The sequence below is a fragment of the Budorcas taxicolor genome, chromosome 13 (assembly GCF_023091745.1).
Source record: "Budorcas taxicolor isolate Tak-1 chromosome 13, Takin1.1, whole genome shotgun sequence".
In the NCBI taxonomy this organism is placed as follows: Eukaryota; Metazoa; Chordata; class Mammalia; order Artiodactyla; family Bovidae; genus Budorcas; species Budorcas taxicolor.
The window spans coordinates 12,446,295-12,473,476 of record NC_068922.1 but is presented as its reverse complement, the minus strand read 5'-3'; the positions used below and the strand labels follow the sequence as shown (position 1 = coordinate 12,473,476).

Sequence of the window (27,182 nt, the reverse complement as noted above, 5' to 3'; positions counted from 1 at the left end):
GTGGGATCTTCCCAGACCAGAGATTGCACCCTTGTTCCCTGCATTGGCAGGCAAATTCTTAACCACTGGACCACCAGGGAAGTCCTGTTCTTTGCTTTTTTAAAAAAGCAGTTTTATTGAGGCTGAGCATAAAATTGACTCATTTTAAGTCTTGTAACTCAGTGATTTTTGTACACTTGCAAAGTTGCGCAACCATCAGCCCAATCCAAGTTTAGAACATTCCTATCACCCCGAAAAGATGTTTGTGCCTCTTTGCAGTCACTCCCTGTTCCAACCTCAGCCCCAGGCAACCACTAATCCACTTTCTGTCTCTCTTCAGACAGCTGCATTTTTCAAAGCACCCCAGGTGGTTTTGACAGTTGGTAAATGTTAGGAGCCTTACTTTGGACCTCCCAGCAGAATGTATGGACATGAACTCTGTTAGGATCCTGACCTATAGAAGCAGCTTTTTTAGATGAATTACTGTCATTCATTAATTTTTAACCATTTAAAAAAGTTGAAGTATAGTTAATTTACCATGTTGTGTCACTCCGGTGCACAACAAAGTGAATCAGTTATACGCACGCGTGTATCTATTTTTTCAGATCCTTTTCCCTTATGTACTGTGTGTGCTTAGCCGCTCAGTCGTGTCTGACTCTTTGTGACCCCACGGACTTTAGCCAGCCAGGCTCCTCTGTCCGTTGAATTCTCCAGGAAATAACACTGGAATGGGTTGCCATTCCCTTCTCCAGGAGATCTTCCTGGCCCAGGGATCAAACTGGGGTCTCCTGTATTGCTGGCAAATTTTTTACTGTCTGAGCCACCAGGGAAGCCCGTATATAGTAGTATATGTTAATCCCAGACTCCTAATTTATTTCTTCCTTTATTTCTTCTTACCCCACCTTTCCCCCTTTGGTAACCTTGAATTTGTTTTCCATGTCTGTGGGTATATTTCTGGTTTGTATGTAAGTTCACTTGTATCTTTTCTGGGGAAAAAAAATGATGCTTTAGGTTTTTAGAACCCATACCCACGCCCCCCCCACCCCCACTCCCAGCCCCCACCGAGTGCTCTGCAAGCAGTGTGCTCTTTGTCCTTTACCTGCCCAGGAACTCAGCCTACAGCTTGCTTTTTAATTGTATCACTCCTAGGTCAGCTTCCCATAAAATAATTCTAAGAACCGAGAAAGCTTCATTAGAAAGAAAAGAACCACTCAAAATACAGTTTCATTACCTTTGATGTTGGAAGATGAGATTGTTGACTCTGCCGGGGTCTTTGAGGATAAATTAATGACCAGTCTTGAGTCCTGCAAGCTCAAGTCACCTTTGACTGCCGGCTAGACTTGTATGTGTCTACAGTGTCTTGTGTATCCGTAGACACCAGTGAGGAGTTCGTTGAATCTGTTTAAAAATCAAATTTTTCTTTCCCTTTGTTTGGTCTGTTAACCTCCTGACCCTGCCGTTTGCTGTGATGGCTCTCAGGATTGAAATGGAGGCACCTAGCATGGTGCCTGCCATAGAATGGGTGCTCAGTAAGTATTTGTTAAAAGAATTTAAGAATAAATAACTGTCAGCAATGAAGATGCCACTGAGTTTTCAGCACCTTCCTGGTTTGTTGTTGCTCAGTTGCTAAGTTGTGTCTGACTCTTTGCGACCCCCTGGACTGACTGTATATAGCATGCCAAGCTTCTCTGTCCTTCACTACCTCTTGGAGGTTGCTCAAACTCATGTTCCTTGAGTCAGTGATGCCATCCAACCACCTCATCCTCTGTCGCCCCCTTCCTGGTTTAAGTTGGTTAAGTTCTCCAGATCTTGGGTGTGGCTCTTATTCTGTTGTGAAGGAGGGATTCGGAGGCAGAGTTTGGTTCCAGAAGACTCGTTATAAGAATGTAGATCCCTCCCTTTTCCAGAATGTCAGATAAAAGAGGGGATGCTGGGTTTAAATTTGAAACTCCAGGTAAACAATGTGTCCCCTACAGTATCTGAGACATGCTTATCCTAGAAAGTCACTGGTGGTGTATCTGAAATTCAGATGTGACAGGGCATCCTTTTTCTTCGCTGAATCTGGCCACCCTGCACTATTAAAGGCTGCATTGTGACTAACGGTTCACCCCCAGCTCCGGTTCCCCGCTGGTGTGTGTCCCTCCCCGGGACCCAGTCTCCAGGCTGCAGCTGGAAGGGTATGGCCCTGCGTGGCCTCTGCACCTTTGCCAGGAAGCAATCTGGCTGTTATGCGAGGGTTTCCAACATTGTTCGGTGCAGAAATCACTGATGTATGAATCATTTGGCTCCACAGTAGGATCTGTTTTGTTTTGTTTTTAATGCTAATAGGAGGGGACCCACACTGTCTCGTCTGTTTGGTCGTCGGCTGTAGCTGGGTGGGGGTCGGCTGTGAACAGGATGGCTCGGAGCCACCCGGGAGGGTGACCTTCTCTCTTTCACTTAATACTGGTGAGCATCCTCCTCTTCTTCAGGAAACCTCACTCTGCTTCTTCCTTTTCCCCGCTGTGTTAGTTTGCTATACGAGGTGGGATGTTGTCCGGGCAAATGGCGCTGTCTGCCACAGGTGTGACTGAAACCAGAGGTGGAAGCATGTGCCCTGTTTCAGCTAGAGCACTGCCACACCCATCAAAACACTTCCAAGATGACCCTCTTGAAGGGTCCCTCCGTCCACCTGCCCGAGTATGTGCCGACGTGTTGAGCCGTGTCCACGTTAAACGCTCCAAGAGCTCACAGCGAGTCCTCACCGTGTTCCTGCTCTGTGCTACAGATGTCCACCGCCATCGTCACTGCCCTGGGAGAACTTAGAGTGGGCAATTTTTAAAAATTGACAACAGTGTTTTTCTTTAATTGACATGTATTTGATTTGCAACTCTGTGTTAGTTTCAGGTGTATGACAAAGTGATTCAGTTTACACATGCACATATCTGTTCTTTCTCAGGGACTTGCCCAGTGGCTCAGTGGTAAAGAATCCACCTGTCATGCGGGAACCATAGGAGATATGGGCTTGATCCCCGAGTCGGAAAGATCCCCTGGAGGAGGACATGGCACTCCGGTATTCCTGCCATGGACAGAGAAGCCTGGCGGGCTCCGGTCCATGGGGTCACAAAGAGTCGGACATGACTGAAGTGCCTTAGCACGCGCACATGTTCTTTTCCAGATTCTTTTCCATATGGTTTATTATAGAATATTAAGTATAGAGATCCTTTTTGATGATTTATTATTTATATATTGTTTCTATTTAGTCATTAAGTTGCATTCAACTCTTTTGTAACCCTGTGGACTGTAGCCTGCCAGGCTCCTCTGTCTGTGGGATTTCCCAGGCAAGGATACTGGAGTGGGTTGCTATTTCCTCCTCCAGGGGAAGCTTCCTGAACCAGGGATCAAACTCACATCTCCTGCATTGCAAGCAAATTCTTTACTGTTGAGCCATCGGAGACACCCCATTTTATAGTATATATGTTCATCTCAAATGCCTGATTTATCCCTCTCCCCTTTCCTTTTTGGTAACCATAAGTTTGTTTTCTATGTCTGATTTGATATTTGTATATGACGCAAAATGATGATCGCAGTGAACCTAGGTGACATCCCTCACCATACACAGTTACAGAATTTGTGTGTATGTGTTAGATGAGAACTTTTAAGATCGGCTCCCTTAGCAACTCGTAAATATGCACTACTGTATTATTAACCATAGTCGCCATGGTGTAATTATATCCCCATCACTTTTTCCGTTAACGCTCTGTCGATTGGCCTGAATTTGTCTTTTTGTCGATGACAGGAGGGTAGTTGCCCGATTATTCATTCCCTCTGTTGAAGAAATCTCCCCACTGGAGCCCAGGTGAGCAGGTGACATAAACAAACACAGGCAGTTTAACCTCTTTTCCAAGGGGAAATGAGACAGTGTTTGGAAATGCTTTTGTAAAATCACCAGGTGTTGGCTGCTTTTCCCTGACAGTGGGCAAACCCAAGGCCCACAGGAAACAGAGGCCAGGAAATCCCCCATCAGTTGACCGAAAGGGGCGTAGCATTCAGCTGATGACCTTGACTGTGGTTCTTTGCTCTTAAATTCTTTCACCTTTAGACACTGTACATAGCAACTGGCTTTCCTTTCCCCCCATGTGGTTGTCTAGGAGGGGAATGTTTGTCTGTAAATAACATCCTGTACTTTTCACCCTTTATGCAAAATAAACAATGTCTTATCATACAAGATAGAATCGATGGGGAAAATAGGAATTTTTAAAAATTATTTATTTGTTTATGTGGCTGTGCTAGGTTTTAGTTGTGGCACATGGAAGCTTTAGCTGCAGCTCTCAGACTATTAGCTGTGGCATGTGGGATCCAGTTCCCTGACCAGGACTCGAACCCCAGGCCCCATGCATTGGGAGTCTTCGTCCCTGGACCGCCAGGGAAGTCCCAAGGATAGGAATACCTCATAGCACTTGTGTGTGTTGTTCTTAACCTTAAGAGGCTCCTTGGAGAATCTGGCGAAAGCTACAGACATCTGTCCAGAGAAAAGTATACATGTACAGTTTCATGCCAAATTCTGTATATAATTTCAGGGAACTCTTGAGGAAGAGTTGTTCCCTGTATGTGAAGCGAAAGTGAAGGTCGCTCAGTCATGTCTGTGTCCATGGAATTTTCCAGGCCAGAATACTGGAGTGGGTGGCTTTTCTCTTCTCCAGAGGATCTTTCCAACCCAGGGGTCAAACCCAGATCTCCCGTATTGCAGGCAGATTCTTTACCAGCTGAGCCACAAGGGAAGCCCAAGAATACTGGAGTGGGAAGCCTATCCCTTCTCCAGGGGATCTTCCTGACCCAGGAATCGAACCCAGGGTCTCCTGCATTGCAGGCAGATTCTTTACCAACTGAGCCAGACATTGTTGGAGTCCCTGTTATGAATGTTTTACACGATGTGCCTTTTTCCCCTCCCAATAATGAATATTTGTTTTTACTAAGTTTTCGGTGGTGCAGAAAAACCTGCTACTTACTGGAAAATGTAAACTATATGTTAACAACATGTCTTTGTTTTCTCATGAGTTGCCTTTCATCCTAGACAGAATAACAAGGTGCTTCTTGAGGGAAAGAAGCTGGGGGCTAGTACGTATTGAGCGTTTATTGTGTGTCTGGTGAGACTTCCTTGGTGGCTCAGACAGTAAAGAATTCACCTGCAGTGCAGGAGCCACGGGCTCGATCTGTGAGTCAGGAAGATCCCCTGGAGAAGGGAATGGCAGCTCACTCCAGTATTCTTGCCTGGGAAACCCCATGGACAGAGGAGCCTGGCGGGCTACAGCCCAGGGGGTCGCAGAGGGTCGGACACGACTCAGCAGCAGCACCGTCCTTAGTTCCCTTTAGATGTGATGTCATTTAATTCTGACCATGATTTAAAGGACATGGAACTAAGGCTCGGAGACGTTACGTCAGTCTTTTGAGTCTTATCAAACCCTGGAGCCCACTTCACTTGATATTGTATGGGTTCTAAAAAACACATATTTTCCAGTTAAAAAATATGGGACTTCAGACAGGAAGAAGGCCTTGTGGGGATGCTGATGATCTGAGAAGCAGGGCAGAGTGGGTGGAGACAGACCAGTTGGTGCATCTTCAGGGGCTGCCCTAGAGGCAGTCCTGTGCCCGTGAAGGTCATCTTGCAGGAGACCACTCTTGCTTGGGTGAAAACAGGGAAATGGCATGAGAAGACACAGCTTCCTCCAATTCAGAGGAATCATGAAGTTCACTGCTAACCCTGACCAAGTGGGTGTGAAGCAGGGCAAGCCAGGATATGTGGGTTCTCCTTAGAAAAGTAGGTCAGATTCTCATTCTCTTCATCTGCTCCCAACCTGTTCCCTTGCACTCTACTTTATGTTTAGGACACATCCCGTGATTGCTGAGGGCCCTGCTAATAAATTAGCTCATTGTGCTTCCAATTTTGCGGCAGGCAGCAGGACCCCTGTTCACACGCAAGAAAAGCTAAATAGTACTATTCTGCTTTTCGATCTTGGTCAGTCATTAGGGGCAGCCTCATTGATTTTTTTTCTTTCTCTAATAAAAAGAGGATTTTATGTTCTAGAAATACTTCTCTGGGATTTTTCCCAGTGGGCCTTTTTTTTTTTTTTTTTTTTGATAGGTAGTGGAAAATTCTTTGAGTCACATTGACTGTCTGATACTTAGTGGGTGGAGGTCAACCTCAGGAACTGGGCTTCTTGGTGAACAACCCGGTTGGGAATCAACCCACTCTTTGAGCACATAAAAGAAGCCCATTTAGAGGAATCTCATGAATTTTCATCACGCACAGTAAACGTCAGAGGTCAGTAGGAAACTAAAATAATAATACACTATCCTTTCTCATGGCTTATATCAAAGAGGCTAGTCAAATTGATTATGAAGAGAGAAATTATACTTTTTAATCCTTGGTGCTTTCATTCAACTATGAATGGTATTAATTCAGGGTAATTGTAAAGACCATTTCAACAAGAAAGACTTGGAACATGAAATGGTAGGTACGTCCTGACAGCGTTGTTCAGTCGTGTCCAACTCTTTGCCACCCCGTGGACTGTGCATGCCAGGCTTCCCTGTCCTTCACGTCTCCTGGAGCTTGCTCAAATTCATGTGCATTGAGTCAGTGATGCCATCTAACTATCTCTTCCTCTATCGTCCCCTTCTTCTGCCTTCAGTGTTTCCCAGCATCAGGGTCTTTTCTAATGAGTTGGCTCTTTGCATCAGGTGGCCAAAGTATTGGAGCTTCAGCTTCAACATTGGTCCTTCAAGTGAGTATTCAGGTTTGGTTTCCTTTAGGATTGACTGGCTTGTTCCCCTTGACAGTGTAAAGAGAGTAAAATCTCATTTGTGTCAACTTGGAAGGTTAGAGAGAATCTAGTGCCGCCCACTCACATACGTCAAAGGCATACTGCCATTGTCTGTGCAGGAACCAGAATCACCTGGGAAGCCTTGTGAAAACACGGACCCCTGAGTCCCACCTGCAGCGTTTCTGACTCCAGGTTTCTGGGACGAGCCCAAGAACTTGTGTTTCTAGCAAGTTCCCAGGTGATGGCTGCTGGTCCAAAGCCACAGTAGAGCTGAACTCATCTGGGGCTTGCTGGAGCACTGCTGGAGAGACGAGTGTGAAAGTACCTCTGCCAACAGGTCACCTTTCTCAGAGCTGAGGGGCGCGGAGGGCTTCCCTGGTGGCTCAGTTGGTAAAGAATCTGCCTGCCAAGCCGCAGACTGCCTGCAGTGCAGGAGACCTGGTTTCAGATCCCTGGGTCAGGAAGATTCCCTGGAGAAGGAAATGGCAGCTCACTCCAGTATTCTTGCCTAGAAAATTCCACGGACTGAGGAATCTGGTGGCGACAGTCCATGGGCTTACAAAGTCGGATACAACTGAGCATGCACACTTAGGGACGCTGCACAAGAAATTGTTTCCCTGGACCTCTGTCCCTGGACCTCGTTCTGCCAGCTATTACACTGTGTAATGCCACCAAGTATTACTGTGAATGTATAAATGCCCACAGAAAAAGATTTACCCTAAGACAGAGGTCCACTTGACAAATAATACTATGTTCCATCTTGGGAGTTACTTATTCAGGCTCTTGTGCTATGCAACTTTCAACAAGTTTAAATTTTTTAAAAAATTGGGGTATGCATACAATCAAGTGTATAAACCTTATGTGTGTAGCTTAAGGAAGTTTTACATATATACATATATATATACACACACACCCAGCAGTTACTTTCAAGTCAGGCTGTAGAGTATTTTCAGCACCCCAAAATGTCCCCTTATCCTCTTTCCTGGTCAGTGTTTACCCTCCCCAAAGGAAATAGTATACTCTTTCTTTTTTCTTCTCCAACAGATTTATTTCTTTAAAGGAATGCAGTTTGAAAAGAAAAAACATGGGGAAGACAGGTGTGAAATAGAAAATAAATACAAATGTAAGCTGTTTTGCTCATTGCTTTGTAATCACAGCAACCTAGTACAGAGAATGCCCTGAACAAAACACAATAAAGGTTCAAAGGTGGAGGGGTTCCCTTAGGCAAGGCTGAAGACTTCAGTCTCTGGAATTCGGAGTTGAGGCTGCAGTCCTGCTTTTTGGATGGATCGCTGGGTGTGTGGCATGGTCCATGCTTTTAACCAGATTTGAACAGAACGGGCACTTGGCCCGGGGAGAAGTGCATGAAGTGTTTGGCATCATGTGTCACATAACTCGTTCCTCCCCATGATGCAGCGCCGGGTGGGGTTGTGCTTCTTGCTACACTCCTTAATACGGGCCGCGATGCCGTTCTGCATATTATATCACCCAGTGCCTGAGTAGCACACCCCACTGAGTCCTGTCGCATCTCCTCTGACATAGCAGCATTCTTGATCACGGCCTTTGGGTCACCAAGAAGCAGGAGCTGGCCGGCTGCGACAGTCTTCTGCGGGAGGGGTTGGCGAGGCTCACACCCGCGGAGAGGGGCCCCAGTACGCTCTTTCGATTGCTGTGAGTTTTGCCTGCTCCGGAGCTTTGTGTAAATGGAAATAGTGACTACTTTCTTCTGTATCTTACGTTTTCACTCAGAATGACTCTGATTCAACCATGTTGCCAGTAGCAGTTCTTTCCTCTTCCTCTCATAGAGTGTCCCAAGTTTGACACGATGTATTGTTTCACGTCTAATTCACCGGGACTTCTATTTTGTACCTGTTTCTGGTTGATGATAACATTAGCAAGCATGATTGCTCCCTATGAATCAGAATGGTGCTAAGTACATCACATCACAACCATGTCAAGAGTGTGTTTGCTGCCTGCCAAGTCACTTCAGTCGTGTCCGACTCTGTGCGACCCCATAGACGGCAGCCCACCAGGCTCCCCCGTCCCTGAGATTCTCCAGGCAAGAACACTGGAGTGGGCTGCCATTTCCTTCTCCAATGCATGAAAGTGAAAAGTGAAAGTGACGTCGCTCAGTCGTGTCTGACTCTTAGCGACCCCATGGACTGCAGCCCACTAGGCTCCTCCATCCATGGGATTTTCCAGGCAAGAGTACTGGAGTGGGGTGCCATTGCCTTCTCCCAAGAGTGTCTTTGGTAGACCACTAATCCATTTTACAGATGAGATAACTAGGGCTCAGTAACCTGCCCCAAATCTCATAGATAACAGGTGGACCCAAGTTTCAAGCGCAGGTCCTTGTGGTCTCTCACCTGTGATCTCAAGTTCTTAGCTAGGGTATTTTCATACCTCTCACTCTTAGTGCTTGAGCAGTAATCATCAGTGAGAGATGACTCTAGAGAACACAGGCTGGCACTCTTAATGGTCCCCTGGAGATTTTCCCAGCACCTTTTTCACATAAGCAAGTCTGTTGGAAGTATTCTCTTAACTACAATTGACTTTCTGCAAGAACAGACTTCCCTGTTTGCTACCTCTCTGTCAGTCCTGAAATTCCTGCCCTTGGTAAGTATAAATAATAGAAGAATCAGTTCTGCCTTGTGGTTCCTGTTAAGGTTACACCTAAACGGTCTCTTAAAATTAATTGTCTCTTTTGGTGAGGGAAATGTTTAAAGTTCCTTTGACTTTTGTCTAATAAGCCCTTAGCAGGAGGAAGTTTATTCTTAGACACAAATTATCATGGGCAAATGATGCCTCATTTCCTTTTTTGTTTGCTAATTAAGGATGGAAAATTGTTGGTCAGCTTACTCCACGGTATCAACTTGAATAGATTTAAAAAGAGAATCTGATGCTTTGCAGCAATTTCAAGCCAGCCTTTGATTCAGTATCTGGATTAAAAGTCTCCACATACTGTTTAGGAATTCCTCATTTTCCTATTCTTCGTAATGCATGCAAATCTCAAAAAGCTAGTTGCTCAACATAGACACAGTATTGATTGGATTTACAGAGCTGGGTAGTCTGTGAAATAATTCTCCGTAGCGTGTCTTACTGAAGGACATGAAAGTTAGAGTAAACGAGATTGTTCTTTGCTTAATATATCATCTCACTCATTTTACTTAAATCACAGAAAAAAATCATTTATTTCTTCCTCTTCCTGGAATTTTAATTTATATCCTAAGTTTCGTGCTGGGGAAGGCTTTGGGCGATGTTTTTTTAAAGAGTCATAAACCTTCTGGACAAGCAGCACGTTATGAGAACCAAATGACTGACGGAGGGGACACGCTCCTTATGGAAGAGCTGCGTGTGGAAGGAGTGAGAACCTCAGAAACCGCCCTTCTGCGACTCTGATGAAACAGTGAACAAACATCACCAGTGACTGATAAATCTGCTAAGGGAGAGACTGATGAGGAACTTCCTCCTGGGTGATCAGAACCGCCCAGCGCTCTTACTGAAACTGCTGCTGCTAAGTCGCTTCAGTCGTGTCCAACCCTGTGTGACCCTATAGACGGCAGCCCGCCAGGCTCCCCCGTCCCTGGGATTCTCCAGGCAAGAACACTGGAGTGGGTTGCCATTTCCTTCTCCAATGTGCAAAAGTGAAAAGTGAAAGTGAAGTCGCTTAGTCATGTCCGACCCTCAGTGACCCCAGGGACTGCAGCCTTCCAGGCTCCTCTGTCCATGGGATTTTCCAGGCAAGAGCACTGGAGTGGGGTGCCATTGCCTTCTTACTGAAACTAGAAGCAGACAACTGGATATCGCGTACTACCTGATGGGATAAGGAAGTAAGGACTCAGCATCACCAGGACGTACTCTTGTCCACAGCACTGAACCTGAATCTAACCCGCCTCTAGCTCTACCCACCGAACACAAGGAGGTGCAGGGGCCTGAGCTGGGAGCCTCAAGCTTGACTGAGTGTTAGATCACGGGGGGAATTGAAAAGACCCAACCCCCCAGCTGTATCCCAGAACATTAAATGAGCACTTGGCCTGGGCATTGGTACGTTTTCTGCGCCCTGTGACACTACGTTCAAGCCATAGTTGGGGACCAGGAGAGCAGGGGACCAAAAGACAGGACAGGAAAACCATCATGACATACAGAATGTGAGAAACTCCATGGAGGAGAGAACCATCATTTCACAAGATGTATATGTAGCATTAGTAAAAGGGTAGAGAGAGGGGACATTTGTGGATTAAGAGAGATTTCAGAAATATCAGTCAAAGGTGATGTGGGGACTTTGTTATGATCCTGAGTCAAAAAAAGCTGCCATTCTAGGGTATTTTCCAGAGAATCGGGAAACTTTAAATACAAGCTGGGTATTTGATGATATTAAAGCACAAAGCATTGATTTTGTTACTTGTCATGCCAGTTTTGTGGTTACGCTGAAAAAAGTTCTTGTACAGATACATAAAGAAGTATTTTGGGCTTCCCAGGTGGCCCTCGTGGTAAAGAACCCATCTGCCAATGCAGGAGACTTAAGAGGTGCGGGTTCAGTCCCTGGGTCAGGAAGATCCCCTGGAGGAGGAAATGGCAACCCACTCCAGTATTCTTGCCTGGAGAATCCCATGGACAGAGGAGCCTGGTGGGCTACAGTCCATTGGGTCGCAAAGAGTCGGACACGGCTGAAGTATTTATGCACTTCACAAATGCACTCACGCACAAAGAAGCATTTATAGATGAAATATGATGCCTCAGATTTGTTTTAAAATTCTAGCAAAAACAAAAATGGTGAGAGGGAGATTTCCCTGGTAGTCCACTGACTTAAGACTCTGTGTTGCCAATACAGGGGGTACGGGTTCCATCCCTGGTCAGGAAACTAAGATCCCACATGCCATGTGGCACATTCAAAGGATTAAAAACAAATGGTGAGAGGATCCATAAAAACAGATAAAATAAGACTGGTGAAATGTTGATAATTGTTGGGTCAGATGATGGTTCCATAAGAGTTCACTTTACTATTTTCTCTCCTTTTGTGTGTTTTTAAAATTCTTGTAAGAAAGGATTTAGAAGAAGACATAGAGATGAAATGCAAGCTAACATATCTCATGCATTGAGATTTATTACCAGTACAAAGTTTTGGGAGTTCATCTGAAATACAAACCTGAAATAAAATAAAGGCTAACTTTCTGTGTCCATGCAAAATAGATCTTGTTTCTTTTCAGAAAAAGTTATATGTTCAGTTATTTGTTATGTTTCTATCTTGCCTACAGATGATTCTGGGCCACCTCCTTCTACTGTTATCAACCAAAATGAAACTTTTGCCAAAGTTGTTTTTAAGCCTAGTGTGGTCCAGCAAGCCAAGATTGCCCAGAATGGCATTTTGGGAGATTTCATCGTTAGATATGATGTCAATAGGGAACAGAGCATTGGGGACATCCAGGTAACGGGTTTGTTGTTGCTGTCTCTCATTAGTTGCATGACACTTTTAGTTAGACCCAGAATCAGGGATTTCAGTACTCACCTGAGAGAGTGAGAACTCCCGATTCTTAGGAAATCTGCTTTAACCCCAATGTGTCTCTGAGACCACCAGTGATGTTCCCTTGCTAGAGGCTGGGGATGTCTATTTCCTGCTTCAGTAATCTAGAGGCAAATGAAACCTATAACCTAATTTTCCCTGAGGTGCTTTAGATGAAATTAGAACTTAGTTCATCTTTTCAATTTAGAGAAACTGGCCCGTGACTCAATTTCCTGTAGGTCATATTTCTCCAGAGACAGGGTAGGATTATCAAAATGTATTAATGTGCATCCAGCATGTAGGCAGTCTTTATGTCGGAACATGAAAGATGCTTAGGAAAAGAAACAGATGATGCAGGAAGCAGGATTCTCAAGTGACAAGGGTCGAGAGGAGATGAATGATTTCAGTGGAGTCAGTGTAATCGATGTATTTTTAAGGAATGCTTTTGCCCTTATCCCAATTAAGTTAGCAAGTAGCTGGAGGGTCAGGACCACGGACGCCTCTGCTCTGGATGCGGCATCTGGCCCGAGGCCCTGTTTCATGCTGTCTGTGACTTTTAGACGTTCCATGGAATCTCCATTTTGGTTTGTTTTGCTACCTAATCTGGGCACTATCAATTTTACTTTCTCTTCCCTCCACCAGGTTCTAGATGGCTATTTCGTGCACTATTTTGCCCCCAAAGACCTTCCGCCTTTACCTAAGAACGTGGTGTTTGTGCTTGATAGCAGTGCTTCCATGGTGGGAACCAAACTCCGCCAGGTGAGTCCGGGCTACTTTTTCCTCTTTCACATTTGTCGAGGATAGTGATGTTCTCAGTGAACAGGATTCAACTGATGCGAAATGTCCGCTTTACCATTCATCTGTTCCTGCCTGCGGGGAACATTCCTGAACAGATTCAGGGAAGCCACTGACATGAACTGTCATTTCAGCATGGGGGTTTTAGGAGAGCAGAGGGCTGCAGAAACACTTTGAAATAAGGGGAACTCGGGGATAATGTGAGTGAGATAAGAATACCATGAGGAGGCCCCTGAAGAGCACCATTGTGGATGGAATAATTCTGTTCAGTGATGGTGTCCATTGAGAATAACAGATTAAAGTCATTGGCAGCCCCTTGGCCTGTGGTTAGAACCAAAGACTTGTATCTCATTAATTCAGGACTCCCTGGTAGCTTAGCTGGTAAAGAATCCTCCTGCAATTTCTATTCCTGGGTTGGGAAGATCCAGGAATAGGCTACCCATTCCAGTATTTTTGGGCTTTCCTGGTGGCTCAGACAGTAAAAGAATTCACCTGCAATGTGGAAGACCTGGGTTCAATCCCTGGGTTGGGAAGATCCCCTGGAGGAGGGCATGACCACCCACTCCAGTGTTCTTACCTGGAGATTCCCCATGGACAGAGGAGCCTGGCCGGCTACAGTCCATGGGGTCACAGAGTTGGACACGACTGAGTGACTAACTAGAGCACAGCAGAATTCAGGACTCGTTCTCACAGTACTTAGGGAGAACCTTAGCATTCTAGGGATGGAGGGCATTACGGGGACATGTAATCTATGCTGAAAAATTAAGTTATCACCCAAATGTAGCCATCTACTTTTTTTTTCAAAAACCACAGGAAAAGGCTATTCCTTGTCTTACTCTGGTATCGGAAATGTCATAAATTTGCATTTCTATTTCCAACTTACAGAATGGAAAACAGAAAGAACTGCAGGTTGCCATACCAACAAATATCTCAACATTCAACAAAAAATTAGGCCTCTTAGATTTTCTTTCTTAATTCATTATCCGTTTTTATCAATTAACAATAAATATGTGGTCTAATGAGTAAAATAGCATCTCATACCTCCTAGAGACCCCGTGTCCCCTGTTTTCCCCTTTAAGTGCCCCTCCGCATAGAATTGAACTTGATCTTAGCTCATAAACCATTGCAAATATTTTCTCTCAGTCATCACTTTGTAGTTACTTTGGCCATTTATATGTAAATGTTTAGTTCACACGTTTTTTAACGTGTCATGTATGTATATATATGTTCTTTGTTTCAATGTGCTGCATGGTTGTTCAGACCTTAGTTCTCCAGCCGCAGATTGAACCTGGGCCTCCTGAATTGGAAGCCCAGAGTCTTAACCACTGGACCACCAAGGAATTCCCAGTATAACATACTGATCTTTTTTCCATGATGTCTGATTTTGCCCTACCCCAAAATAGTGAAAACTACATTCCAAAATCTGATCCAAGGATTTGCTTTAGCCTTTTTTTTTTTTTTGAAGGATAGGTAAGTATAATTTCTAACTGGTATTAGAGGAGGATACCCCATAAGCCAGATTCTCGTTGTTCTTCAGCATTGCGTTCTTGTATCAGCCTGCCGACTCCTTCGTCTCCTGTTTTTCTTGCCTGTGCTGGGTCTTCGTTGCTGCGCTCAGGCTTTCTCTAGTTGCGGTGATGGAGGCTGCTTTTTGCTGTGGTGTGCGGGCTTCTCATGGCAGCGGCTTCTCTTGTTGGAGAGCACAGGCTCAGCAGCTGTGGCCCATGGGCTCCGTTGCTCTACAGCATGGGCTGTCTTCCTGGAGCAGGGACCACAGCTGTGTCCCCTGCACTGGCAGGCAGATGCTCCTCCACTGAACCACCAGGGAGGTCCCTAGAGCATCTTCAGTATGCTGAGGCGTTTTGCTAAGGGTATTACATGGATTGTTGAATTAAGGGATATTTAATCTTTATAATAATTTAGTTGTCATCCCCATTTTACTGATGGAGAGACTGGCGCTTTGCAGGAGCAGATAACAGCTAGTACATGGCAGGGCCAGGCTTTCAAGCCAGGTCTGACCCTGAAGGCCATGAATCAAACCAAGATACTATGGGGTCTCAGGGCGAGTAACACAGTGATGAGGCAGCCTCCTCGTGTGCAGTGATAGGCGTGCAGGTGGCTTCAAGGTCAGTGCCTTGACGTTACAAGACTCCATGGCAAAAGCTGCATCTCAGGAGGAGGGATTTCCTTGCCAAGAGCAGAGGAAGGATAGATGTCACCCTATTTGTTATCCTCCCCTCTCCCTTCGTTCTTGGATTCGGTGTTGTTTAGTCACTAAGTTGTGTCTGACTCTTTGCCACCCCGTGGACTGTAGCCTACCAGGCTCCTCTGTCCATGGCATTTTCCAGGCAAGAACACTGCAGTGGGGCTTCATTCCTGGGTAGGAAACTCCATTCCTTGCTAGGCGCTGAGCTTCTGGCCTGCAGTCTTGCTGGCTTTTAAACCACAGCATGGCCTCTTTCCAAGGAGAACCACCTTAGACCAGCCAAACACGTCAGAAGCCTCCAGGAAATTTCTAAAGCCTGTGGCTACCTTAAGTGGTTTTGAAAACCACTGAGTCTTTAAGCAGCTGTCAGCTTCTCTAAGGCCACAGCCCTGAGTGAGCAGCTTAGCTGGCTCTCAGTGGAGTCTGTACACGGTATCACGTTCCCTGGTGAAGAGGAAAATTTGCCCCAAGCAAAAGGCTTTGGTGATGTGTCTTCGGGCTTGGCAACACCAGACATTTGGAATGGGTCCCTTGAATGCTGTGAAGACCATGAAGCGTCTTTCTTGCATTCTTATCCAAATGTTCTTGGCTCCCTTCATCTTCGATGGGCCTGAGATGTTTCACTGTAGTTATCAGAATCTCAGCACATAGTTGCTACTGAGTAAGTACTTGAACAATTGATCTGTAAGGAATTGTAAGGATCATTTGAGTTGAAAATGTGTTTTTTTTAAATTAAAAAAAATGTGTTTGGTTGCATCAGATCTTAGTTGTGACACAGGGCCTTACTTGCCCCATGGCATGTGGGATCTTAGTTCCCCGAGCAGGGGTTGAACCAGCATCCCCTACATTGGAAGGCAGATTCTTTACCACTGGACTATCTGGGAAGTCCCCTGAAAATGTGCTTTTACCCAAGGGTCTGTCAGTACCCGGGAGCAACCAAAGCTGTGGGCTTTTGGCATCTTCCGGTTCTGTCCTGATCCTGGTAGGAATGTGAGCCTGGAAGCCAGGACTTCACCAGCCTAGGGGCAGCTTCAGCCTACGCTACAGCCATCGATGCCGGGCTCAGCTCCATGTTCTCTCTACTTGCTCTTCTGCTGAGTCAGGCAGGGTTTCTGCCTCCCAGCTTGAGTTTGTAAAACTTAGTGAGACAGGGGATCTGAAGAGAAACAAAAACATGGGGAGCAGGGGGCAAACATATGTGTCCTTTGGAGTGTGAAGGCTTCTTGCTGTTCAGCCTCTCAGTCACTTCTGACTCTTTGTGACCCCATGGCACGCCAGGCCTCCCTGTCCATCACCAGCTCCCAGAGCTTGCTCAAACTCATATCCATTGACTCGGTAATGCCATCCAACCATCTCATCCTCTGTTGTCCCCTTCTCTTCCCGCCTTCAATCTTTCCCAGCATCAGGGTCTTTTCCAACGACTCAGTTCTTTGCATCAGGTGGCCAAAGTATTGAAATTTCACCTTCAGCATCAGTCTTTCCAATGAATATTCAGGGTTGATTTCCTTTAGGATTGACTGGTTTGATCTCCTTGCCGTCCAAGGGACTCTCAAGAGTCTTCTCCAACACCACAATTTGAAAGCATCAGTTCTTTGGTGCTTAGCCTTCTTTATGGTCCAACTCTCACATCCATACATGACTACTGGAAAACCATAGCTTTGGCTAGATGGACCTTTAAGTGATGTCTCTGCTGTTTAATACGCTGCCCAGGTTTGTCATAGGTTTTCTTCCAAGGAACAAGCGTCTTTTAATTTCATGGCTTCAGTCACCATCAGCCCAATAAAATAAAGTCTGTCACTGTTTCCATTGTTTCCCCATCTATTTGCCATGAAGTGATGGACTGGATGCCATGATCTTAGTTTTTTGAATGTTGAGTTTTAAGCCAACTTTTTCACTCTCCTCTTTCACTTTTATCAAGAGGCACTTTATTTCCTCTTTGTTTTCTGCCATTGAGGGGGGTGTCATCTGCATATCTGAGGTTATTGAAATTTCCCCCAGCTAATAGATGTCTATTAAATACAGTTTCCATTGACAGGGTCTAGACATTCTTTTCTTTCTTTCCCCTAATCTCTATAATTTCCCCGATGGCTCAGCAGGTAAAGAATCCACCTGTAGTGCAGGAGACACAAAAGATACAGGTTCAATCATTGGATTGGGAAGATCCCCTGGGGTAGGAAATGGCAACCCACTCCAGTATTCTTGCCTGGGAAATCCCACGGACAGAGGAGCCTGGCGGGCTACAGTCCGCAGGGTTTCAAAGAGTCGGACACGACTGAGCACTTGGGACATTCAGTATAATTTCTATCACTTTTGCCCTCGCTTTTGCCGTTGGCTAAGGGACCTGCCTTGGTGGCCAAGCAGTGGCTAATATATCAGTTTCCAGATGTCTTCAGTGATGCAACTTTCTGCGGCCCTGTTCCCGGGTTTGTTCCCGTAACCGGTGCCATTCTGTGCCAATCCTCAACTCCAGTGTGGCTTTGGAAGCTTGGCATCCTTTTTCTGCTTAATTTAGTCAACAGTTTCAGAGGCTAAAGAACAAGCATAGGGATTCCTTTTATACTGAAGCATAGGTGATTTACAATGTTGTGCCAGTCTCTGCTCTACAGCAAAGCAACTCGGTTATACACATGCAGACCTTTCTTATATTCTTTTCATCATGGTTTATCACAGGATATTGACTATAGTTCCCTGTGCTATACAGTAGGACCTTGTTGTTTATCCATTCTAAATGTAATAGCTTGCATCTACCAACCCCAAACTCCCAGTTCAAGTACAGTGTTTCTTATCTGTAATTCTCAAACTAAAATGAGGACAAATGTGAGCTAGTGGATTAGAGAATCAGCATCTGAATTTCATTTGCACTTCATTCGTGGGCTTACTTCACCCTCCAAAACCTCACTTTCTACTTCTCTGTGCAAAATTGGGCTTCCAAGTGCTATTTGCGACTGAGCGACTGAACTGAACTGAACTGAATGTGTAACCTTACAGGCACGTAGTCCATGAGCTCCATGAATTTGGGAACCACCTTGGTTTTGATCATTAAAGTACACATTTCCAGCTCCTAGCACTGTACCTGGTAATGATTTTTGCTGAAAAATCCACGAGCCCATAAATTATGAAATGTAACTTTTAAAGGCATGGTAGCTTTAGCCCCTGAGTGACCAGCACATACCCAGCACTCTAAGGTTTTGCAAACATCTGTTCATTTCAGCTGCCAGCCAGTGGAATAGTCATGGTTATCCCTGCTTCATAGATGAGATGGTGAGGGGCAGAAAGGTGATAATAGTGCACTGAAATACATCAAGTTTCAAGTAGAAAAGTTTGGAGTCGAGCTCAGTCCACCCCACTCTGAAGCTCTTCACTGCATTATCAGATATAACCTCAGACCAGCTCTCAAGCTTTTAAGCTTTACCTGTCCTCTTCTTCTTTTTATAAATTATAGTTCATTTGCAATGTTGTGTTAGTTTCAGATGTACAGCAAAGTAATTCAGTTATACACACACCTCCACACGTACACTGGAGAAGGGAATGGCAACCCACTCCAGGATTCTTGTCTGGAGAATCCCATGGACAGAGGAGCCTGGTGAACTACAACCCATGGGGTTGCAAAGAGCTGGACACGACTGAGCTACTGAGCACACGTGCGTGCACAAATGCACGTATACACATGTATATCTTTCCTCAGATTCTTTTGCCTTTAAGGGTATTATGAAATATCCAGTGTAGTTCCCTGTCCTTATTGTTTATTTTCTTTATTGTACCTGTTCCTTTTATTTGTTGATTTGGCTGTGCTGAATCTTAGCTGTGGCGCATGGGATCTTTAGTTGCAGCGTGTGAACTCTTAGTTGCGGCATGTGGGTTCTAGTTCCCTGACCAGGGATCAAACTCGAGCCCTCTGCATGGGGAGCACAGAGTCGTAGCCACTGGACCACCAGGGAAGTCGCTATCGTACCTGTTCTTAAGCCAAGTGAGGAGATCTCTTGAATGCTGTGCACCGCCGGTGACATGGTTGGGGGAGAGAACTCCCTGCACAAATGCAGGCAGGGCTGCAGAAAAGGAGGGAGGCAAGCACACGTGCCAAAGGAGATCTCGTCTAAGAAACTTGTAGAGCCTCAGGAGCAGGCACTGTGTGGCTGTCTTGCAGATGAAAAAATGGACGATATAAGGTTTGGATCCTCCTGCCTCTGAAAGCATAGCTTCAGTTCATAACACAGTGTCCAGCTTCCCTCTTTGCAGTTTTCCAGGACAGGGGTCAGCAAACATTTTCTAAAAAATGACAGGTCAGTGAATATGTTAAGCTTTGCAGCCTGGAAGGTCTCTGTCGTGATGACTCAACCCTGCTGTTGTAGCACAAAGGCGGCTGCTGCAACGTGCAAAGACATGGGTGTGTCCTGTTCCCATAAAACAACACTTATTAAAAGCAGGGAGCAGCCTGGATTTGGCCCCCAGGCCATGGCTGGTGGACTCCTGGCCTATAGTGACGGCTAATTGGTGCTGGCTAGAAATACTGTTTCAGTTGATAAATACTATTTATTCTCATCCCCTGAGCTGCCCTTGTCCAAACAGTACCTCTAGCAAGCATGCATCTTAGAAATACATTGCAAAACAAAAGTCTGGGCCTTGGGGCCATGGACAGAAGGCAGCAGGGGAATCTGGTGTCTTTTGGCTCAAACTCAGAAAATTGAGAAAAGAAATAATGGACAAAGGGCAAAATATTTTTACCCTGGGCCACTCATGAAAACTTGGACTTTTTGTTTCAAAAAATTTTTTTGCTCTTCGACAAAATCATAAAGAAAATTTTAAATACTTTGGAGGTACCCATTTTTAAAAAGGGCTTCCCTGGTAGCTGGTAAAGAATCCACCTGCAATGTAGGAGACCCTGGTTCGATTCCTGGGTTGGGAAGATCCCTTGGAGAAGGGATAGGCTACCCACTCCAGTATTCTTGGGCTTCCCTTGTGGCTCAGCTGGTAAAGAATCCGCCAGCAATGCAGGAGACCTGGGTTTGATCCCTGGGTTGGGAGGATCTCCTGGAGAGGGGAACAGCTATCCACTCCAGTATTCTGGCTTGGAGAATCCCCATGGATAGAGGAGCCTGGCGGGCTATAGTCCATGGGTCACAAAGAGTCGGACACAACTGAGCACATTTTAAAAAAATGTTGAAACAGTGAAGATTGAGCCAAATGAGGTCATGTTTAAAAACTTTTGAGGGGAATTTCCCTGGTGGCTCAGTGGTAAAGAATCTGCCTGCCAATGCAGGGGACACGGGTTCGATCCCTGATCGGGGAGGAACCCACATGTTGTGGAGCAACTGAGCCCATGAGCCACAACTGTTGAGCCAAGCTTTAGAGCCTGTGCTCTGCAACAGGAGAAGCCACAGCAGCGAGCAGCCCGTGCACCTCAACCAGAGAGCAGCCCCCTCTGGCTGCAGCTAGAGAAAGCCCATGCACAGCAGTGAACCCAGCGCAGGTAAAAATAAAAGTGAGTTTTGCGGATCTCTAAATGAAGGCACTGTGTGGTGATCGTGGGAAGGGAAAATGAACAACACAGAGCTTTGAGTTCTCTTGCATTGTCTGTTCAGAGTGCAGGCCTGGCAGAAGGCGTCTGGAAGCATGGGCATCCCATAACCAAGAGCCTTACTTGCCCTTCCTGGTGTCCTGACCTTGCCCTTAAGTTTCTCCAGTGGGCATTGCCATCAGCCAACTTTCTCTGTAAAGGGCTAGAAGTTTAGGCTACAAGTCAAAATGAGATAACCTCTGTTGGTCAAAGAGGATTGACTGAGATGAGAAATGTGGAAGCGGTTATCAGAGGGCCTGCGAGTGTTATTGTTGGACTGCAGCTGTTTGGTGGCTGCTGGAAGCTGCAAAGGGGGTGCAGTTCCTAAGAGCTGCCCGGGCTTGACGTCACAGCCATCTCGCTCTCTTGCTTAGGACCCCACGTTCGTCCAGGCTGCCATCTTGGCTTTGACCCTGGACTTCCAATTATCCAAAATTAAACGTCACGTTGATTATGCATTGTGGGAGAGGTACAAGGTGTGGGGATACAAAGATAAGCAAGACAGAACCTTTCTTCCCAAGCGGTCCAGAGGAAAAGAACAAGTCATGGAAAAAACTGTAAGCAAGGTGCTCCCTGTGATAGAAGTGAATGTAGGATCCGGTCACAGAGAAACAGGGGTGCTGGTCAGATTTTTCAGGGTGGAGCAGGGGCAACCAGGGCTTCCTAGGGGAGGGGAGAGTGATTGAGTCTTTCAGAAATTAATTCAGTGGATGGGGCAAGAAGGGAGACCGAGAACATTCTTGTTTTGGCCACCCCTCAGCATGTGGGATCTTAGTAGGGAACGAACCTATGTCTCCTGCAGTGAAAGCAGGAGAATATATTTTTAATATTTTTATAATAAGGAGGTTAGAGGTGGACCCCTAACCTCTAGACCGCCAAGGAAGCCCCTCTATTTTCCTGTATGATCCTCCCATGCTGAAGAGCTGTGTGTGCAAGAAAGAGAAATAGATGTCCTTAATACATGATAAAGAATCAAAGAAACATTGTTGGCAAAGAACTTTTTACAAACATGTATCATGACATTATTAGATAAATACTTGGTACATTTGTCAGAGCAAAGTCAAAACATTTGGTGATAGATTGTAACAATAACCAGAGCCTTCATACGAGAGAGACTTTGCTTCTCTAGTTAGAATAATATTAATCCAAACACAAAGACTCATAAAATATACTTATGTTTATATTGCAAAAGATGCTCTAATGTCTAAATATATTCAGACTTTTTTTATTTAGCCAAAATTTAGTTAGAAATTATTCTCTTTTGGAACCAGTCCTAAAGTATTACTTGCATTTTTGTGTGTGTGCCACTGAAATCTACAGTATTTTATTTATTTATTTTGGACTCTCCACACAGCATGTGGGATCCTAGTTCCCCGACCAGGGATAGAACCTGAGTCCCTGGCAGTGGAAGTGCAGTCTTAACCACTGCACTGCCAGGAAAGTCCCAATGCTGGCATTTAGATCTGAATTTGTACTAGAGCAGTGCTTTTCTCTCGCTATGAAGCAGCACCCAGTTAATATTAGTTTTGCACAGATTGGGTGATCAGAACTAGAGTTATAATCTAGCACAGTACTGCATTGAAGGAGCATTTGAAGTTAGAATTCAAACAATAAATAAAATTATAATAGCTTATAATAATGTATTTTAAAATACAGGAGCCCTATGATTTTGTTTAATTTCAAAAATAATGCTCTTTGTGACAGTTTGAACAGTGTAGAGACCTAAGAAATACTATTACTTTCTATTTCCTTCTAGGTGAAATTTCAAGTTACTGTTTAGTATTTACTAAACTGTTTAAGGGGAGAAGGCAGTGGCACCCCACTCCAGTACTGTTGCCTGGAAAATCCCATGGATGGAGGAGCCTGGGAGGCTGCAGTCCATGGGGTCGCTAGGAGTCGGACACAACTGAGTGACTTCACTTTCACTTTTCACTTTCATGCACTGGAGAAGGAAATGGCAACCCACTCCAGTGTTCTTTCCTGGAGAATCCCAGGGACGGGGGAGCCTGGTGGGCTGCCGTCTCTGGGGTCGCACAGTCGGACATGACTGAAGTGACTTAGCAGCAGCAGCAGCAGCAAACTGTTTTAGGGCTTACCAGGTGGCAGTAGTGGTAAAGAACACTCCTGCAAATGCAGAAGATGTAAGAAACACAGGTTCGATCCCTGGGTCGGGAAGATCCCCCAGAGAAGGGCATGGCAACCCACTCCAGTATCCTTGCCTGAAGAATCCCATGGACAGAGGAGCCTGGTAGGTTACAGTCCATGGGATCGCAAAGAGCTGGACATGATTGAAGCAACTTAGCACACACACACGCACAGTTCAGTTCAGTTCAGTTCACTCAGTCGTGTCCGACTCTTTGCAACCCCATGGACTGCAGCACGCCAGGCCTCCCTGTCCATCACCAACTCCCGAAGCCTGCTCAAACTCATGTCCATAGAGTCAGTGGACATCCAACAATCCAATCATCTCATCCTCTGTCCTCCCCTTCTCCTCCCGTCTTCAGTCTTTCCCAGCATCAGGGTCTTTTCTAAGGAATCAGTTCATCGCATCAGGTGGCCAAAGTATTGAAGTTTCAGCTTCAGCATCAGTCCTTCCAATGAATATTCAGGACTGATTTCCTTTATGATGAGCTGGTTTGATCTTGCCATCCAAGGGACTCTCAAGAGTCTTCTCCAACACCACAGTTCAAAAGCATTAATTCTTTGGCGCTCAGCTTTCTTTATAGTCCAACTCTGACGTCCATACATGACTACTGGAAAAACCATAGCTTTGACTAGGTGGACCTTTGTCGGCAAAGTAATGTCTCTGCTTTTTAATATGCTGTCTAGGTTGGTCATAGCTTTTTTTTTCACGAAGCAAGTGTCTTTTAATTTCATGGCTGCAGTCACAATCTACAGTGATTTTGGAGCCCCACCCCCCCAAATCTGTTACTGTTTCCATTGTTTCCCCATCTAATTGCCGCAAAGTGATGCGACGGGATGCCATAACCTTAATGTTTTGAATGCTGAGTTTTAAGTCAGCTTTTTCACCCTCCTCTTTCACTTTCATCAAGAGGCTCTTAAGTTCTTCTTCACTTTCTTCTATAAGGGTGCATGCAAACTGTTTTAAAATATTGGAAGATCTGATGACTTCTAGCCCCAATTTTCCAATGATGTAAAGAAAGCTTCTGAATTTCTGCTGTTTCTCTAAAAAGAACCCTCTGGCCAATAGAAAAATAGTTTTTGTTTTTTGCAACCAGCTCCTTGTATTGAACATAGACACCTTTTGATGTTTTATGTTTCTTGTATTACAGGTTTCATTTTTTATTTTTAAATAAATTATATAATGTGGTTCACTTTGGGAGTCATTCATGACACAGGCGACAGTGGGCACCAGGCTTTGTGCAATCAATGTTTTCCTTTATGAGTCTGTATAACCTCTTGAACTGTGCTTACTTTGTCATCAGTAGGGTGATATTTTTTAATGTTTGAGGTTCTTTGAAACCAATCTGTTGCTAGATTTTTCTGGAAAACAATGATATAGACATGAATACCTTATGGAGAAATGGTCTTTCTCACTCAATTTATTGCCTTGCTGGTAAAGACGGAATTTAAAAAAAAATTACTTGGTGGGTCAGTCTGGATATGATTTCAAAAAACTTCAAACCTGTAGCGTGTCCAAGTACAGTTGTGTTGCCTTTTATGGAATCCATGTTTGTGCCCTTGAAATGCCACGGTTTTGGAATACTCCCACTGAAGCATCATCGGCGCCCAGGGCCCGCTCAGAATGGCTGCTCTGGTTTTAGCCGCAACGGTGCCTGCAGGGTGACGTGGGTGAATGTCTGTGGAGGGCGCAGAGAGAGGCCGAGGTGCTGGATATCTCCATCCTTCTCAGTGACTGCTTAGATGGGTAGTTTGAGGTTGCAAGGAGGGCCTGACGTTGCAAACTTTGATGGGATCACAGACTCTTTTTGTCTGTCCTTCCAGTAGCGGGACTCCATTGCCAGTCCTGGGGGTAGAGCGCTCCCCCTGCTGGCCGCAAGAGGGACTGCACCGCACGGGAGGCCAGTAACACCTCTTTGTGGTCCCCGCCCGGGCCCCTTATCTCCACCCGCCTGAGAAGGGAGAAGGCCCGCTTGTGTCCAGTTGCCGATGGGTGTATTCCACTTCCCGGTATTACCTCTCAGAACTGAGGGCGTTCTAGGGTACTTCTCTATTGGGCACAATTCTGTCTTGGCTCGAGCTGGACTTTTAGCAGTTCTTAGCTTTCTTTTGCTTTTGATGAGAGAGGACTCACAGAGGATTTACTCTTGGGTTCATCCAGAAGCAAAGTGTGGAAAGGGAAAATGTCAGCTGCTCAGCAAACATTTTAGAATGGGGTGAGCGGGAGGACTGCTTCGGAGCACAGCAGGGCCGTTCTGCTGAAAGTTTGGCATGTCTGGTGTCTAAGACCCTTGACCTTGGACTTCCTCTATGATGTCATGGGCTCGTAACCACCCAGGGACTGGGGTACAAAAACCTTTTGTGTCAGACTTGGTTGCTGGTGCGGGTGGTTCAGCGGGGACACAGAAAGATTTGAGGAGAGGCAGCGGGGACCCCGATGGAGTGGGTGGGCAGCTGGGTTTTCCATGGGTTCCACTGATGGGTCACCCTAAGGGTCTTCTCTCCTTGCGGAACGTCTCAGAGTGAGTGGTTCAAAGCGTGTGTAGTTGGAACACTCACCCCCTCGAGGGCTGAGCCAAGAGCCTGCAGCTGCTCGGGCTCAGTTTTGTAGGGAAGGGAAAGGAAGGTCCATCTTGTCTGTAGGCTGGCTTAACACAGGGGCTCTAAGCCCGCCAGACAGAGCAGTTCTCAGAAACTCCCCGCCCCGGGAGCAGCCCTAACAAGGGGACAGTAAGCGTGTAAAAGGGGCTGCACCTCCCGGGGCCAGACACCGCCAGGAAAGGGTGCACAGTTGCCTTCCCTGAAGACCTGCTAGACCAAGAGGGACCATCACCAGCCAAGTTGGATGAACAGAGAATCTGAAACCGAGAGCTCCTTGTTTATTTACGTTCTCCTTGCTCCTGAAAGAACTTAAGTGGACAGAGATGAAAAGGCTTACTTAATAATAAACCAGAGGCAGAGCTGGAATTAACTTCTAAGACATTGTTTTCAGAGGAAATACTTTTCCCCCCTCCTTTTAACCCAAGGGAGGTACCTACAAGCAGAAGGATTCCTCACTACGGAACTGTTTCAAGGAGCCAGTCATCCCTATTCTCTTTGTTTCTACAAGGCTCGGATTAAAGGGAATCTTGTCTGAATGCTTCCTGCAGGCCAGGGTGCTTCTTTACTATCTGAATAATGAGAAGTATTTCCTTTTCTTCTCTCCATTGTGTTTGTGTACCTTTCGTACCTTCCTTCAGTTCAGACAACTTGGAACATCGCAAGGAGCCCTTCTGGTGACATGTAGAGGCTGGTGTTTGCCGAGTGCCCTTTGGGGTCACCAAGGAGTGGATATGACCAGTCAGTGCCTCCAGGGTAGCTCAGGCCTTTGAACCAGCTTGCACCATCCATTCTTATCTTTCTGGGCTTCCTCTGATCTTTCTAGAATGTGCTTACCTTGGTCTCTAGGGTGTGCTCTTGGGAAAAGCCTGCCTAGGTTTCTGTCTGTAGCATATAAACGCAGGGTGCAGAAACACCAGCTGAAGCCACCTCACATTCTCTCTTCTATCTGGGCAAACACCTTCCTCCTGCCTGTTCAGCCTTCTGCAGAACGCAGAGCTCCCCAGACCGCGCGGGTCAGAGCTCAGGAAGGGTTAATGGGCGGCGGTGGCTCCAGGCAGTGTCCGCCCCCGCCCCTTGGAATAAGGACCTGGAGACCAGTGCAAAGGTCCCGAGGCAACTGGAAGTGGAACTCCCGGGAGCCCGTGGGCCTGCCTGCCTGCCCCAGTGCTCCTGAGGACAAGTCAGAGCTGTGGCCTTACACGGTCATCAGAAGCCCTTCATTGCTGAGCTCAGGGGAGGAGGGTGGAGAGACTTGAAGGACTGCTCCTAAAACAGAGAATCCTTTACGAGGTGGGAAAATAGCAGCCAAGAAGCCAGGCCAGCCCCTCTCGAGGGCTTGAGCTCACTATTTAAGGATCCCTAGGGATGACAGCCGCTAAACAAACAACAGCCTTCTGAGGAGATTCCCCAGGCCCCAGCCTGAACCCTGGGGGGGCCCTGCCAGCTCTGAGCCCCAGCAGCGGGAACATGTCCAAGTGGCCGCCTTAGCAGCGGGCCCCCGGCTGTGTTGTCCCCGGGACTGCCTCGGCTTGCCGGTCCTGTCTGTCACCGCCCAGCTGTGGACCTTCAGGCTTCCCAGAGGTCCAGCCTGTCGGATGGGGAGCG

General features: G+C 46.0%; 1 protein-coding gene across 4 annotated transcripts in view; it reads left to right on the top strand.

Annotated features, from left to right (window-relative positions):
* Positions 1-27,182, top strand: part of ITIH5 (inter-alpha-trypsin inhibitor heavy chain 5) — an 85,565-nt gene that overhangs the window by 34,416 nt on the left and 23,967 nt on the right. For all 4 annotated transcript variants that reach the window (XR_008200483.1, XR_008200482.1, XM_052650955.1 and 1 more), the window contains exons 6-7: positions 12,035-12,204; positions 12,922-13,038. Coding sequence is in view for 2 of the 4 variants with exons in the window: in XM_052650955.1 (XP_052506915.1) it covers positions 12,035-12,204; positions 12,922-13,038 (287 nt within the window). In the remaining 2 variants the exon portion in view is untranslated. The remainder of the gene's footprint in view (positions 1-12,034; positions 12,205-12,921; positions 13,039-27,182) is intronic.